The sequence below is a fragment of the Gadus morhua genome, chromosome 23, assembly GCF_902167405.1.
Source record: "Gadus morhua chromosome 23, gadMor3.0, whole genome shotgun sequence".
Classification (NCBI taxonomy): Eukaryota; Metazoa; Chordata; class Actinopteri; order Gadiformes; family Gadidae; genus Gadus; species Gadus morhua.
Window position 1 is genome coordinate 11,592,373 of NC_044070.1, and position 15,059 is coordinate 11,607,431.

At 47.0% G+C, this 15,059-nt stretch overlaps 2 protein-coding genes and 1 long non-coding RNA gene across 6 annotated transcripts in view; all 3 read left to right on the forward strand.

Moving 5' to 3' along the window:
* Positions 1-2,816, forward strand: part of arhgef4 (Rho guanine nucleotide exchange factor (GEF) 4) — a 94,502-nt gene extending 91,686 nt beyond the window's left edge. For 2 of the 4 annotated variants that reach the window (XM_030348983.1, XM_030348985.1), the window contains 2 exons: positions 164-241; positions 1,120-2,816. In XM_030348983.1, coding sequence (XP_030204843.1) covers positions 164-241; positions 1,120-1,277 — 236 coding nt within the window. In that variant the 3' untranslated portion in view covers positions 1,278-2,816. Of the gene's footprint in view, positions 1-163; positions 254-1,119 lie in introns of all 4 variants that reach the window. The other 2 variants (XM_030348982.1, XM_030348984.1) reach the window with 2 other exon arrangements.
* A 1,012-nt stretch (positions 2,817-3,828) lies between these two features.
* LOC115537710 (uncharacterized) lies at positions 3,829-6,887 on the forward strand. The gene is made up of 6 exons (XR_003974841.1): positions 3,829-3,871; positions 4,801-5,019; positions 5,891-6,089; positions 6,297-6,404; positions 6,536-6,652; positions 6,754-6,887. It is a non-coding gene; the product is annotated as an uncharacterized LOC115537710 (long non-coding RNA).
* A 397-nt stretch (positions 6,888-7,284) lies between these two features.
* LOC115537709 (uncharacterized) lies at positions 7,285-11,578 on the forward strand. The gene is made up of 4 exons (XM_030349756.1): positions 7,285-7,459; positions 7,560-7,670; positions 8,255-8,309; positions 9,660-11,578. The coding sequence occupies exon 4, from the start codon at positions 10,229-10,231 to the stop codon at positions 11,027-11,029; it is 801 nt and encodes a 266-aa protein (XP_030205616.1). The 5' UTR covers positions 7,285-7,459; positions 7,560-7,670; positions 8,255-8,309; positions 9,660-10,228; the 3' UTR covers positions 11,030-11,578.
* The last annotated feature ends 3,481 nt before the right edge of the window (positions 11,579-15,059 follow it).

Sequence of the window (15,059 nt, forward strand, 5' to 3'; positions counted from 1 at the left end):
TGGATGTGAATACAATGTACTGTGAATGGACAATTTGAATTCCCCTTTGCGTTATTTTAAGATATTATGGAGATGATGGATGGGCATTTACTCAGCAGTCGTGTAGTGTGTGCTATGCAGCATATCGCAACCCCCCTGTAACGATCCCTGGTGTGTGTTCCAGGCTTCTCTCTCACCGAGGTCCAGAAGAAGCAAGCCATGCTGAACGCCTGCAAAAACCACCCAGCTGGGAAGCCCAAAGGTAGGCACGACGGTGAGAGAGAGAGAGGGAGAGAGTGAGAGAGAGAGAGAGGGAGAGAGAGAGAGAGAGGGAGAGAGCGAGAGAGAGAGGGAGAGAGCGAGGGAGAGACGGGGTAAGGGGGAGAGGGAGAGAGGGAGAGAGGGAGAGAGAGAGAGAGAGAGATCACAAATACCATGATAGGGTTCCCTGTCAGACTGCCCACGGTAATCATCATCCCAGTGAGAGGCAAGAAAATGTGATTATCAAACCCCCAGGGGAGATTGATAATTATGAGCTCTTCTCCGTGTCATCATTAAACCGTAATTCAAGCCTTTCTTCATACCTCCTCTCCACAATTTGTATTTGCATGTCGTTCTTTATTGGAAATAAACACCATACATAGAGCATATGTACTAAATGTAAATTATATAGATGCAAATAAGTTCATAAGCTATTATTAAAATAATTTGCAGGATTTGGGGGAGCAATCTATACATGTGAGCATCTTGTTCTACCATACCTGTATCGTTAGGGTGACTGATATTGTTTAAATAGCAATGTATTATTACTGGAAGTGAAATAATACCAGTACCATCCTATAGAGGACACTATAGAGGATTTTCCTACAGTAAATTATTATCGACTATGTTCTGTTCTGTTAGGCCACATAAACAAAAAAACAATGGTAGAGACTGACCAACCATTCGAACCAAAAGCAGGGAACCTAACATCTTACCATATTTTTGCAGAAGGACAATACAGATCCTATCGGCATTCAAAGAAATCACGACATCAAACAATAACAATATTACATGATAATAATAACAATATTTTTTTATTTCGTCTCACAATGAAAATGTGATTTCCTCTGTGTTTCCTTCCGGTTGCCGCGGCGGCAGCAGTGACCAGGCCCTACTACGACTTCCTGCTCCGTCAGAAGCACCCGTCCATGCCCAGCGCGCTGCCCCAGCAGCAGGTGTTCATGCTTGCTGAGCCCAAGCGCAAGACCTCCACCTTCTGGCACAACATCGGCAGACTGACGCCCTTCAAGAAGTAGAGCCGGCGGGGACAGAGCGTGGAACCAACTGGAAGGAAAAGAAAATGAAGAAGGAAACAAAAAAGCCTACCTGGGGTAGAGAGGAAGAGGGAGGGGGGGGAGGGAGAGAGGAGAGCTCTCTGCTCATTCCTGGACTGTACCCTTTCTCCGTCTCTTCATCGCTCTGCCTCTCTCTTTAGCTTGGTTTTTTGGTTCAGTGAGGCTCTAATTGATAGAACTGATGTATTGTTCAGAGGGAGAGGTTTATTATAAACGAGTTAAGGCGAAGGTTGTTGTTTGTTTGTTTGTTTGTGTGATTTGTTTGTTTGTTTTTTCCCCTCGAGAAAGCACTTTATAGGTTGGTTAACAATCAGAACAGTCTCCCGGAGAAAGCAAAAGACTATTGTATACCTTGCTACTACTACTACTACCACTACTACTACTACTACTACTAGTACTACTAGTATTTAACCTTCATTCTGGTACTAAATACTACTGCTGTATGGTTGTGTGTGACCAGGGGACTGACGACTGTCTCGGTAAAACAAGTTGCCTGTCAACAAAAAGTGTTTTTTTTTACTTTTTCCTCGCCCCACCCCATCTTTCATATGTTTCGACGACTGCCAATTGTTCACAGTGCCAGACCATTTTTTCTTTCTTCTTTTGTATCATTACGTTTTTTGTTGCATCTGCTTCTGAAAATGAAAAAAAAGGGAAAATTAAGGGTGGTGTGTGTGTGTGGGGGGGGGGGGAATACGTTTTCCATCTGCTTATCGCTGGACAGATATATATCGTATGATTTCAGCACCCTTTCTCTTGTGTTTGCCTGTGTTTTATGTGTTTTGAGCTGGGATCCGGTTTTGTCCTTTCTTCCCATCGTGTTCATTCTGTTGATACGCTAGCAGTGGTGTGAACACTTGCATACAGCACTCTGAGGCCTGGTGGCTTTTCCTCAAAGGAACCTGAAGAAGCTTCTTCAACCCCCCCCCCCCCCCCGCAAATAGATCTCTCTTTCTCTCTGTTCGTGAACCCCCACAAACAAAATCCTGCAACGATGTTTCCTGAATATTTCCCAGCTTGCCATGAAAGCAAACGACTTCTGTAGATTTATTGAAGTGCCATTTGAAGTGTGTCATGGACAACCAACGATGACATGCATGGATGTGATTAAAAAAATGAATACTGTGAATATTTTTTTAAAGAATCGCGAGGAGACCTGCTCTATTTATCCGGATCTAGCGATGGACCTCAAAGATTAGTTTTTGCTTTTAGGGATGGCAACCATTGACCTGTTTCCTCTGTGGGTTTTCCATATTGCAAGTAGACGTGTGATCTATATGAATTTTGGTCTCCTGTTTGATTTCAGATATTATCAAGATAATGCTACGCAGGTTCATTTGCTTAAACTGTACATCTCTCACCTTTATGTTTCAATGTTCTCAGCTAATGAGGTAACTGTATATTAAAATCTGACGAATACCGCCATTGATTTGGGTGGTTATTATAGCCTATGTCTTCATGTTTACCAGTGCTTCAAATAAAAACGTTGTCGCTATCAAAGGTATGTTAGATGGTAAGCTGGACACAACTATGTTGCAGAGCAATCGGAACAGAACAGTCTTCTGTGCTTCAGCAAGTATATTTTGTGAAAAAACGGTTGTGGTTGGCACGTTCTGCTTAGCTTATGTAGCTGTTTGGGTTGCAGCCTAGTTTAAATATGTATCACGTTCCTCATGGCTGTATGCAACCAGCCACCCACAATCCTCCACCGAACTGCATAATTGAGATAAATCTAGATGTCACTTTTCAGAAAAAACAATTTCACATCTCTATGGTTCAGAGTCACGATTAGTTTGCATGCAATGACTGACTGGATAGTGGTAGGGTTGAATTGAGGTTGAGATTGGTTTTTGGAAAGAACCCCCTGCACTCACAAAAACCACCGGGCAGAGAGGTACGTGTGTCAAACCAGGCAAAAAACTGTCCTATTATGATTCTGGAGTTGTTTGAGTGCTTATGCTAAATGCAAGCTGCAGATATGACCAGCCTGAGTTCACAGCATTTTAACTCCAACAAAGTCCTGTGAATGTACGCATTGCTCTGGTTAATTATAGGTGTCTTGCTCTTTAGCATGTTGACCTCAGTTGCAGCTGATTTAAATTATTTTAGTCTATGATATTTCTGACATGACTTCTGACTTTCTTACATGTTTCAAGCTAACCACAGTTATGAATGGTTTCTTCACCACATAATGGATAACACCACATAAGGTTTTAATGATTTTATAAATAAGTTAAAGACGACAAACATGGCCACTTTGCCATTTCCGTTTAAGGTTTACCTGGGTCAATTAGAACATGTAGGCGTGGCCTGTTTACCGTTCCGCCCACTCCTAATATAATGGTGCACTCACACTAGGCCATCTGGCCGTGGCCGTTTTCACACCTGACCTAACTTGGGAGAGGTGTGCTGCTACGGTACGGGCCGCTACGGTACAGATGCTATTGAGCCAACACGCGCACACGCACAGCTACGCAACCTGAGCTGGATGACGTATAGTCCATGCGACGACCACGGACATAATAAAGGCGACGAGCCTTCTTTCCCATTAAACGGTAAACATACTGTATATCCGAATAAGCAACAGACTCAGCAAAGTGCGAACTGTGTTCTCTGTGTTGTTGTCCATTGTTGTTAGAACTCTGACTGGCGGCAGACTTTATTATGGTCCATGCAGCGGACGCTTGGTGATGTAGTGTGAGTGCCTAGTGTGAGTGCACCCTTAACTGTTTGTTATCCTGTCTTCGTCAGATGCCTCATGAAACACCTCCAGAACGCAAGCCCGTTTACCTTGTGTCTCTGTTAGAATAAACCACGTGTTGAACATTTACCACTCTTCGAGTCATACACCTAGCACGAGACCGCCACACCACAAAGGATCAAATTAGTTTTACATCACAGCCCTTCTTCGCTTTCATTTAGGATAAACAACCGCTTTTATGTTGTGTCTCTACTCTCTACCAAAGGTTTTGGTTCGGACCATTACAGGTTGAAGGTCAGGAAGTGTACGCTTACAATTGCAGAATGAAACATATCCTTCAACGAAAATAATGGCATGTCCCATCTGTATTCTCCCTCTCTGATTCTTTCTATTTGAAACCCACCAATTTCGAGTATCATTCAGAGCCTGACATATCTATATCTACAACTTAAATTTATCCTACTTTATATCAGCTCTTCATCAGGAGACCATACACCCTGTATGTATGTATGTATGTATGTATGTATGTATGTATGTATGTATGTGTATATATATATATATATATATATATATATATATATATATATATATATGTATATGTTATATTATGTAACTTTTTATGTTCTTACATTATTTTGGATTGTGCCTGGATAAGTTTGATTTGCATTGCAGTTGTGTAGTTTATATGTTTATAAAATTAATGACATTAAACAATAGTAACTGTCATCATGTAATTGCCATTCAATGTGCATTTTATAACCGCTGGAACTGCATGTGTTTCAGCTCGGATCCAGCTTTTCACTCATTTAGAAAAAGCGTTCCCTGTCGAGGTAAGAGGGCTGAAACTGAAGGGAAGTTTGACTTCGCCGTTGACCGGGGGGACACCTTCACCGATGTGTTCGCCAGGCATCCAGATGGTCGCGACGGGCCCTCAAACTCCTCTCTCGGGACCAGAATTACAAGGAGGCTCCCACAGAGGGGATTCGCAGAGTATTGGAGGAGGTGAGCTGAACAAGAAGCTGTACTAAGTGTGTGTGTGAGCAGTGGAAATGGCTTAGGCTTGGCCCTCTTGGCAGTGATGCTTGTTTTGTCAGAGCCGTGAACAACCTGTAAACCAAGGACATAAGCATGGCATGTTAAGGTGTGTGTGTGTGTGTGTGTGTGTGTGTGTGTGTGTGTGTGTGTGTGTGTGTGTGTGTGTGTGTGTGATGAGAAATGGAACAACTGGAGTTGTTCCAAAATAATGTGTTCAAAATGCAGGCACATCGGATTTCTAAAATCATGTGAACTAATAGTCAAGTGATCCTGGGGATTTCTTGGGCTTGAAAGAGCTGATGTTTTCTTTAAGGGGTATCTATCGATTGAACAATTTATACTTGTGAGATGTTTTCAAAAGTGAACAGTTCTTGTATTTACATGAAGGCCCAAAAGCGTCTTCCCCATTGCCCTTTTTTTCTTTGAATGCCATTTCGACTTCATGGAGAGGATTTTCATGTTCAAATGTGTATTGTTGTACAATATGTTACCATTTGCAGATTTTGTATTTTTATTTCACAAAAGCACGCAATAGAACACCTCTAATATATGTACAAAGCATCTTCTGACATTAGCACGGCAATTCCAAATGTCTTGGCAGTAGCAATTAAAGGTGACATATTACACCACCAGGTGTGATAAGCTGTTGTAACGGATGGTCACACTCACACCTGGTGGTATAATACGTCACCTTTAACAATGCATGCGACATTTGGAAGCATTCGCATGACCAGCTGATGGCAATATATTTAGGGGCCTGCCACCTGCTCTCAGCCAACGCGGGAGCCAGTAGTCTTCCATACTGGGGTATTGATTCAGACATGTCCCTCACCCACAGTGCTGGCTAGGGCTCTCCTTGAGAAGGCTGAGCCTCTCCTGGACGGAGAGATCCTCCTCATTAGTTTCTCCGATGGGTACCGTCAGGCGGCAGCCATTGCAATTAAGCAGCTGGACAAGATTGGCGAGACCTTCCACTTTGATCCCAACAACAGGGAACCACTCACCCAGACTGCCACGACCGCCCTGGGATCCAAAGTGTGAGTTCCCTCTACATGGTTGATTTTGCACAAATGCTTGATTAAAAATAGATGTAATTTGCAGGCAACTTTGAAAATGGTTCCCAGATTTTTAGTTTTTCTTTAATAATACGAAAGTGAAGAGTGAGATGATAATGATCTGTTGTGATATGTGATGATATGTGAGATGTGACTCAAATGTTAATGGCTGGTCACCTCTGCTTTTAGGTTCTGAAATACACAAAAATCGCTATCCTCACCTGCCCGTTTGAGCGCCTAATGCCCAAGACCAAGCATATCTACAGAGCACTTCAGAAGTACGAGAAGATCAAGCAGGTCAGTTGGAGATGATCAGGTCAGTGTTGCTACATTGACGCCCTCCCAACATAAGTGTTGAATGGAGTGCTGTTTGGCTGAATGTCCCTCCAACTGAACTGACTTTGAACGTTTTGGTGTTGTATCTGCAGGTGAAGGATAATGGCGCCACCTTGTGCTATCTGTCAGTGGGGCTTTGATGACGAGGCGAACCATCTGCTACTGCAGAATGAGCTGCAGGGCGCTGTGTCGGAGGGCCTGAGATTGAGGTACACCTGCTTTACGGGGCTGACACCGAGTACCTGTATTGTGCCCCAGTCTTAACTTGTATCGAGTCACAATCCTTTATTTTACTTTTATTTTTTTGCAGCTCATTGCCATCGCCAGCGGAGGGCGTATCGCTCTGCGTTTCAGTGAGCTGACGACCGAGAAGCTTGGCGTGGCCGGTGTGGTGATCTGCTTCGGCACCACCAAGGACCGCATGCTGGTGATCGAGGAGTGCAGGAACTCCCGGGCCATGACCATCTTCATTCGCGGGGGCAACAAGATGGTGGGCATGTTTTTTCATTTTGTTCCTTATTTCTTTACTTGGGGATCGTTAAACAAAGCATTTACACGCCCCAATCAGATCATCGAGGAAGCCAAGCGTGCAGTCCATGATGATCTGTGCGTGATCAGAAACTTGGTCAGAGGCAACCGCATCGTGTATGGAGGTGGAGCATCTGAGATTTTGTGTGCCCTGGCCGTCAGCTGTGGATAAGGTATTGCATCGTGTTGCACATTAATTGTGTCCTGATGCTGTTTTGGTATATTGTAATAAAGTGTCAAAAGTCCAGTTTTGTTTATCCGGAGGCCCTACACCCTCTAACTTGTGTGCCAACCCTCTGTCCCTCAGTGTCCATCTCTGGAGCAGTATGCCATTAGGGCCTTCGCCGATGCTCTCGAGGTCATCCCTATGGCCCTGGCAGAGAACAGTGGGATGAACCCCATCCAGACCTTGACAGAGGTCCGAGCCAAGCAGGTCTCAGAGAACAAGCCCCACCTTGGCATCGACTGCATGCACGCTAACACCAACGGTAAGATAGCCGGTTCATCTGTCATTTTTTTAAATACAATTGTGACTGCCAATTATAGACGAGACAAACTGAAACTAAATCCAAACTTGTTCCTCCAGAGACATGAAGCAGCAACACGTGATTGAGACACTGTTTGGCAAGAAGCAGCAGATCTCGTTGGCCACTCAGGTGGTTAAGATGATCTTGAAGATCGACGACATCCGAAGCCCAGGTGAGGTTGAAGGATAAAGGCCAGGCCCAGGAGTGTGAGAAGACTTAGCATATTTCTAGATCCCCCACCACCACTCCCCTGTTCTAAGATGCTCTAGAACTGTCTCCGGCACTTCCCGAGCACTAGGTTCAAACCGTACTGCATACCGCTAGTTATCATTTGATATGAAATACTGTTGTCGCTCTGAAGTTACCATTAAAGTTAAAAATCCTATTGATGATTGTGATTCTCCCTTGATTATAAAAGAAAGCTTTCATTATGCCTAGATCGCTGAATACATGGCAAGTACAAGAGCACATGGCACACAATTGAACCAGTCTAGCAAAGTGAATTTTAAATGTGCTTATATTATGGAATTCATCTGCCATGCATCACAAATCCTGAAACAAAGACATAATTTGTCTGTACATTGTTGATATATAATTAGGAAATCTCTTGTATGAGCTAATTGTGCTTTTAAGCCTGATCATGTAGCATGTATTTTCAGCATCCTTACTGCCAGTCTCAAAGCAGCATGTATTGGCCATTTGCTGATATCTTAAAGGTGATATATTATGAAAAAAACTCTTTTTTTTGTATTAAAGCTACAGACACCAGAAAGAGAGCATTCTGAAGGGAATGAAACAGAGTGAAATAACGGTAAGCGAGATTGTTTTTCATAAAAGCTATTTCCAGCAAACAGCTTCAACAACATGTTTTCTGGAAATCATATATTATGTTTACATGTTGGAAAAACACCATAATATGTTCCTTTAAAAATTACCAGTTATATAGCTCACATTAATTTGGGACTCAGACCTGGGATGGTCAAGAGAATTAAACCACATTGTGCAGCGAGAAAATACTGCTGGCCAACAGTGGGAAAGAGACACTGCTGAGTCTGGGTGGAGATGGAGTCCTTGGGCTCACGCACACACACACACACACCCCCCCCTGGACTCAACGCCTTCTGGACTCCCTCCCCCTCTCTGTCCCTCGTTACAGTACAGTATGACGCGAGTGATGCGACGCGCCCGCTGGCTGCGTCCTCCCCCCGGTGTCTGAGCTGTGACACCTCCCCTCCCCTCCCCGACACCCTTCCCCCCTCCCACGTGTGTTGGTGATGTTTTAATATGTTGCTTATGTGCTGAGGATGGTGTTTTTTTCCTAATCCCTACACTGTCTGCCCCCCTTTGAGGGGCCAAGTTTGGGAATTAGCTTTTTTTTTCCCCTTATTATCCCTCTGTTTTTCCTTTTCTTATCTAATTAAAAGGGAGCGCATGCGTCCCGACAGTCTATCCGTCCTGTCTCCCCACACTGTCTTTTTATGTTTCTTGGATGGGTTGTAACTGGTAATTTCGTTGCTCTGTACTTTCGTTGCTGTGTATATGTGCAATGACAACCAAGTCTCTATCTAATTAAATGGATATTGGTAAAAACAAACCAATTCAACTGGTTCAACCATTCAGGCACTGAATGAGCAGGAGTGGTGTTGCGACACACTGCACATATTTGCCCTGAACTGCCACCACTTTGCGGCACAGGGACCAAGAGTTACCCCCAGCCTGGCCTGAAGAGTGATTGATAAGCTGACGACTGCAAACAATTTACGCAGTGATATCTTATTTTTGGTGCTAAAAAATAATCTTGGCATAATGCTGGTATGGTGCAGCTGTGACAATGTTTGTTTGAGGTTGTTTTTTCTTCAAAGTTAGCTTTATATAAATAAGCTGGGAAGAAGAGTCAAATCAAAATCATTAACCCACCAGGGGACTTTTTATTTCAGCCAGCTAAAAACACATTAACGCCATAAATACTACATACCAGACAGGATACAGTACAATGCAAGATCAATTCATGTGAAGACAAAGACAAGCAAATTACTGAATGCAGAAAGGGCTTAGTGCAGTCATTTGTGCTAATTTCCAGGGGAGTCCTGCCAAGAAGGCAGCATAACAAGTTTCACATTTAAAAAACGCATTTTAAAGTATTTTTTTAAACATTTTACAGAACCGTCACCGGCTACAACAGCAACAGCTCCACACACGCACAAAGTTCATCCCTCCCTGACAACCTGAACTGCTTTTTTGCCATGTTTGACTGTGCTGACAACAGTGACAAAACGCAGGCACTGCAGGGACCCTTAACACCGGTGCTGACTCTGAGGCACCACGACGTGAGACGGACCCTGCAGCAGATCAACCCCAACTAAGCCACCGGACCTGACAGAGTACCAGGGCGGGTTCTGAAGCACTGCGCAGGGTAGCTGACTGCGGTGCTCACCAACCTGTTTAACACCTCCCTGCAGCAGGCCTCCGTCCCCACATGCCTCAAGGCAGCCACAATCATCCCTGTCCCAAAATAATCAGCCACCTGGACCCTCAATGACTATCGGCCAGTGGCACTGACACCGGTGGTGATGCAGTGTTTCGAACGTCTGGTACTGGGACACTTGAAGAACAGCATCCCCCCCTCCTTAGACCACCACCAATTTGCCTATAGGGCAAAAAGGTTGACCGAGGACGCAGTTTCACTAGCCCTCCACTCCACCATGACACACCTTGACCAACGGGTCAGTTATGTGCGGATGCAACACCATCCCCCCCCATAAACTTGCCACCAAGCTGGACCACTTGGGCCTCAACACACACCTGAGCAGCTGGGTCCTGGAGTTTCTCACCGGCCGACCACAGACTGTGCGCATGGGGAGACAGGTCTCCTCCAAAATCACCCTGAACATCGGTGCACCACAGGGTTGTGTGTTGAGCCCCTTCCTCTTCTCCCTCTACACTCTCGACTGCAAACCCAGCCACGAGGCCAACACCATATTAAAGTTTGCAGACGACACCATCGTGGTAGGCAGGACCACGAGTAACAACGAGGCTGCCTACAGGACAGAGATAGAGAACCTGCTGAGCTGGAACCGAGAGAACAACCTGATCCTCAACACAGCAAAAACCAAGGAGATGATCCTGGACTTCAGGAGGAGACTGAAGCCCTTCGTCCATCACCCCATCACCATCGACGGCGAGACAGTGGAGGGTGTGAAGTACCTCTGGGTCAGCAACGACCTGACTTGGACCGTCAACATCACGGCGACGACCAAGATAGGACTTCAAAGGCTTCACTTCCTGAGGTGCTTGAAGATGGCACGTCTCCCAAAACAGCTGCTGGTGAGCTTCTACAGGTCAGCCATCGAGTCAGTTCTCACATACTGTATCACAGTATGGTACTCTGGCTGTACCGCAGACAACAGGAAATCTCTCCAGTGCATCATCAAGACTGATGAGGATCACCGGCACCCAGCTCCCCGGACTGGAGGACATCTTATATTAATAATAATAATAATAATAAATCAGGCTTGTATAGCGCATTGCTAGGACCCAATGCGCTTCACAACAAAAGAGATAAATAAAGTAAAAGGGCTCCAAAAAAAAAAAAAAACTCATATGAAGTCCTTGTAGGCGATCTTAAAATGTGATAGTGGACTACCCCAGGAACCCTGCAGACCCGGGGGTAGTCCACAGTGGGCTCAAGGCAGCAGCCCACATTGGACTCAGGGCAGCAGCCCTTGGGGTAGTCCACAGTGGGCTCAGGGCAGCAGCCTTAGGGGTAGTCCACAGAGGGCTCAGGGCAGCAGCCCTTGGGGTAGTCCACAGTGGGCTCAGGGCAGCAGCCCTTGGGGTAGTCCACAGTGGGCTCAGGGCAGCAGCCTTAGGGGTAGTCCACAGTGGGCTCAGGGCAGCAGCCTTAGGGGTAGTCCACAGTGGGCTCAGGGCAGCAGCCCTTGGGGTAGTCCACAGTGGGCTCAGGGCAGCAGCCCTTGGGGTAGTCCACAGTAGCTCAGGGCAGCAGCCCTTGGGGTAGTCCACAGTAGGCTCAGGGCAGCAGCCCTTGGGGTAGTCCACAGTGGGCTCAGGGCAGCAGCCCTTGGGGTAGTCCACAGTGGCCTCAGGGCAGCAGCCCTTAGGGGTAGTCCACAGTGGGCTCAGGGCAGCAGCCTTAGGGGTAGTCCACAGTGGACTCAGGGCAGCAGCCCTTGGGGTAGTCCACAGTGGGCTGAGGGCAGCAGCCCTTGGGGTAGTCCACAGTAGCTCAGGGCAGCAGCCCTTGGGGTAGTCCACAGTAGCTCAGGGCAGCAGCCCTTGGGGTAGTCCACAGTGGGCTCAGGGCAGCAGCCCTTGGGGTAGTCCACAGTGGGCTCAGGGCAGCAGCCTTAGGTGTAGTCCACAATGGGCTCAGGGCAGCAGCCCTTGGGGTAGTCCACAGTGGGCTCAGGGCAGCAGCCCTTGGGGTAGTCCACAGTGGGCTCAGGGCAGCAGCCCTTGGGGTAGTCCACAGTGGGCTCAGGGCAGCAGCCCTTGGGGTAGTCCACAGTGGGCTTAGGGCAGCAGCCCTTGGGGTAGTCCACAGTGGGCTCAGGGCAGCAGCCCTTGGGGTAGTCCACAGTGGGCTCAGGGGTAGTCCACACTGGGGCCAGGGCAGCAGGTAGTCCACAGTGGGCTCAGGGGTAGTCCACAGTGGGCTCAGGGCAGTAGTCCATAGTGGGTTTGGGGAAGTAGCCCTTTGGGTAGTCCACAGTGGGCTCAGGGCAGCAGCTCTTGGGGTAGTCCACAATGGGCTCAGGGCATTAGTCTACACTGGGCTCAGGGCAGCAGTCCACAATGGGCTCAGGGCAGTAGTCCACAATGGGCTCAGGGCAGTAGTCCACACTGTGCTGGGGCAGTAGTCCACACTGTGCTGGGGTAGTAGTCCACAGTGGGCTCAGGGCAGCAGTCCACACTCTGCTGGGGCAGTAGTCCACAATGGGCTCAGGGCAGCAGGCCACAGTGGGCTCAGGGCAGCAGGCCACAGTGGGCTCAGGGCAGCAGGCCACAGTGGGCTCAGGGCAGTAGTCCGCACTGTGCTGGGGCAGTAGTCCACACTGTGCTGGGGAAGTAGTCCACAATGGGCTCAGGGCAGCTGCTGGTTCCGGCTGCTTTCAGGACAGCAACTGTTGGGCTGGTCCACACGGGGCTCAGGCAAGCAGCTGCTGTTGGGCTGGTCCATGTGTGAATCCTTTAGTCCAGATCCAAATGGGCAAAGCAGCAACAACAGCAGAGGGATCCCAACCACGACTTGAAGAACCGCTTGACTCTGCCCTGTTTCTTCTTCTTCTTTTTCTTTTGGGTGACATCTGAAAATGACACCAAAACAGGACATTTATGTTTTAGTTTACAATACAAACATGAGTAGACTAAGGCTTTAGACTTCTGACAAACCTAGTGGCGGGATGTCTGCCATGGCTGGCTTGACCTCCACAGTGTCCGCCGCAACCCCAAAGAAAGCAGTAGGTATGGATGCAGTGCTGTCAAATCAAAAATCAAGAGAAAAGATTTTTAATATATTGTAATCAACAAATCCTGATTAAAAAAAAAGGTAATAAATCAGTGCATGAGCCCCGGACCAAATGAATGTTGAAAGTATAATATTAGGAAGCAAATCAAAAGCGGATCTAGGAAGCATTGGAGAGCGAATTGCCAACCTACCCTTTGCCACTGTCTGTGTCGTCTACTGGGGCCTCCCTCTGTTCCTCTGACACAGAAGGTGTGTGGCTCCCAGGTAGAATGCAGGGCTGGTCCACAATGGGCTCATTGCAGCTTCTGCAGGGCTGGACCGCACTGGACTCAGTGCAGTTGCTGTTTGGCTGGACCTCAATGGGCTCAGGGAAGCTGCCGTTTGGCTGGACCTCAATGGGCTCAGTGCAGCTTCTGCAGGGCTGGACCTCAATGGGCTCAGTGCAGCTTCTGCAGGGCTGGACCTCAATGGGCTCAGTGCAGCTGCTTTTTGGCTGGCCCACAATGGGCTCAGGGATGCTTCTGCAGGGCTGGACCTCAATGGGCTCAGGGAAGCTTCTGCAGGGCTGGACCACAATGGGCTCAGTGCAGTTCCTACAAGGCTCAACCATAGTGGGCTTAGGGAATCTGCTGTTTGGCCGGTCCACAATGGGCTCAGGCCAGCTGTTGTGAGGCTGGACCACAATGGGCTCAAGACGACTGCTGTAGGGCTTGAGCATAGGGAGCTCAGGGATGCGGATGAAGGCATGCCTCAGCAGTGCGCATGGTGTGATGCGCTTGTCACAATCCAGACGGAGCATCTTCTTCAACAGTTCCGTGAATCTGCGCGGGATAGGTTGGTCTGCCTCATCTCCTGCCTTCATGTTAAAAGCGAAATGATTTAGAAGATGGGACACAACATGGCCAGTGCATTTAAGTCTACAACGTGACTGGATCAACACCTACTTCGACAACCTCCTCCAGGGAGTTGAAAAAGGACGATCTGGGCCGGTCCTTCCTGAGCCCCTTGCTCCTCGTACTCTTCAAATACTCCCGTTTTGTCTGGAAAATAGCCTCTGTTTTGGTTAAGTTCTATTGACCCTTAGATAATGTAATACAGGGGGAGAGATAGACACGTATAGTGATACCTTGAGTCTCCAGAGCGATCCTTTGGTGAAGCACAAAGGAGTTCTGATGCCTTGTTCCAGCATAGTATCCGGAAGCTCACCATGGGTCTGAATGATGTATGCCCACTGAAACACAACAGAACACATCCTTCCTGTTAGCAGTCAACCATTGGATTATGTTGGAGAATATTATTCTTTTTCAGGGATTCAATTTTTTTTTTTCCAATGATTCCCACAGACTCAGACTTGTAATTTGAACATTGTCTTAGTGTAAAGGTTTTTTGGGATTTTGACTTTGAAATACACTGTTAGACGTACCATATCATACTCTGTGTAGCCGGGATAAATGGGGCGTCCAATTAACAATTCGGCTGTCAGGCAACCCAGGGACCACATATCAGTCATAACTGAATATGGTAGACCCAGCATTACCTCTGGGGATCTGAAATGAAAGAAAGATAGGAAATTGGAGCAACCATCCTAATTAGTAACCAATAGGAACCAACCAAGTCAGGATGGCTGTCAGTTACTCACCTGTACCAGAGGGTCCCGAAATTGTGGCCAATTTTAGCCTTGGACACATGCATCGATAAGCCAAAGTCAATAATTTTGACTCGAGTGCCCTGTCCTGTCATCATGATATTTTCAGGCTTCAGGTCACCATGAATGACCCCAAAGCAGCCAAGGTGGTCAAGGGCTGAGGCAAGCTGAAATCAATATTTATGACAGTTACCACTCTCCCCTTATTATGGCTGCCAAGAACCGAGGTGAAGGAGTGCGATCGGCTGATGGAGCAGCCCCAAGCTTGACATGTTTATTGTGTGTTGCTAGCATGTTCCATTTATGGTGAGATACAGGCTGTGAGCCAAGAGGAGGACTAGGGAGCACTGGTTAGCAGTGTAAGAGCGTACTGTAAGTACAGAAAATGTACACATAAGGGAAGAATGCATTAGATGAGGTAATGACGC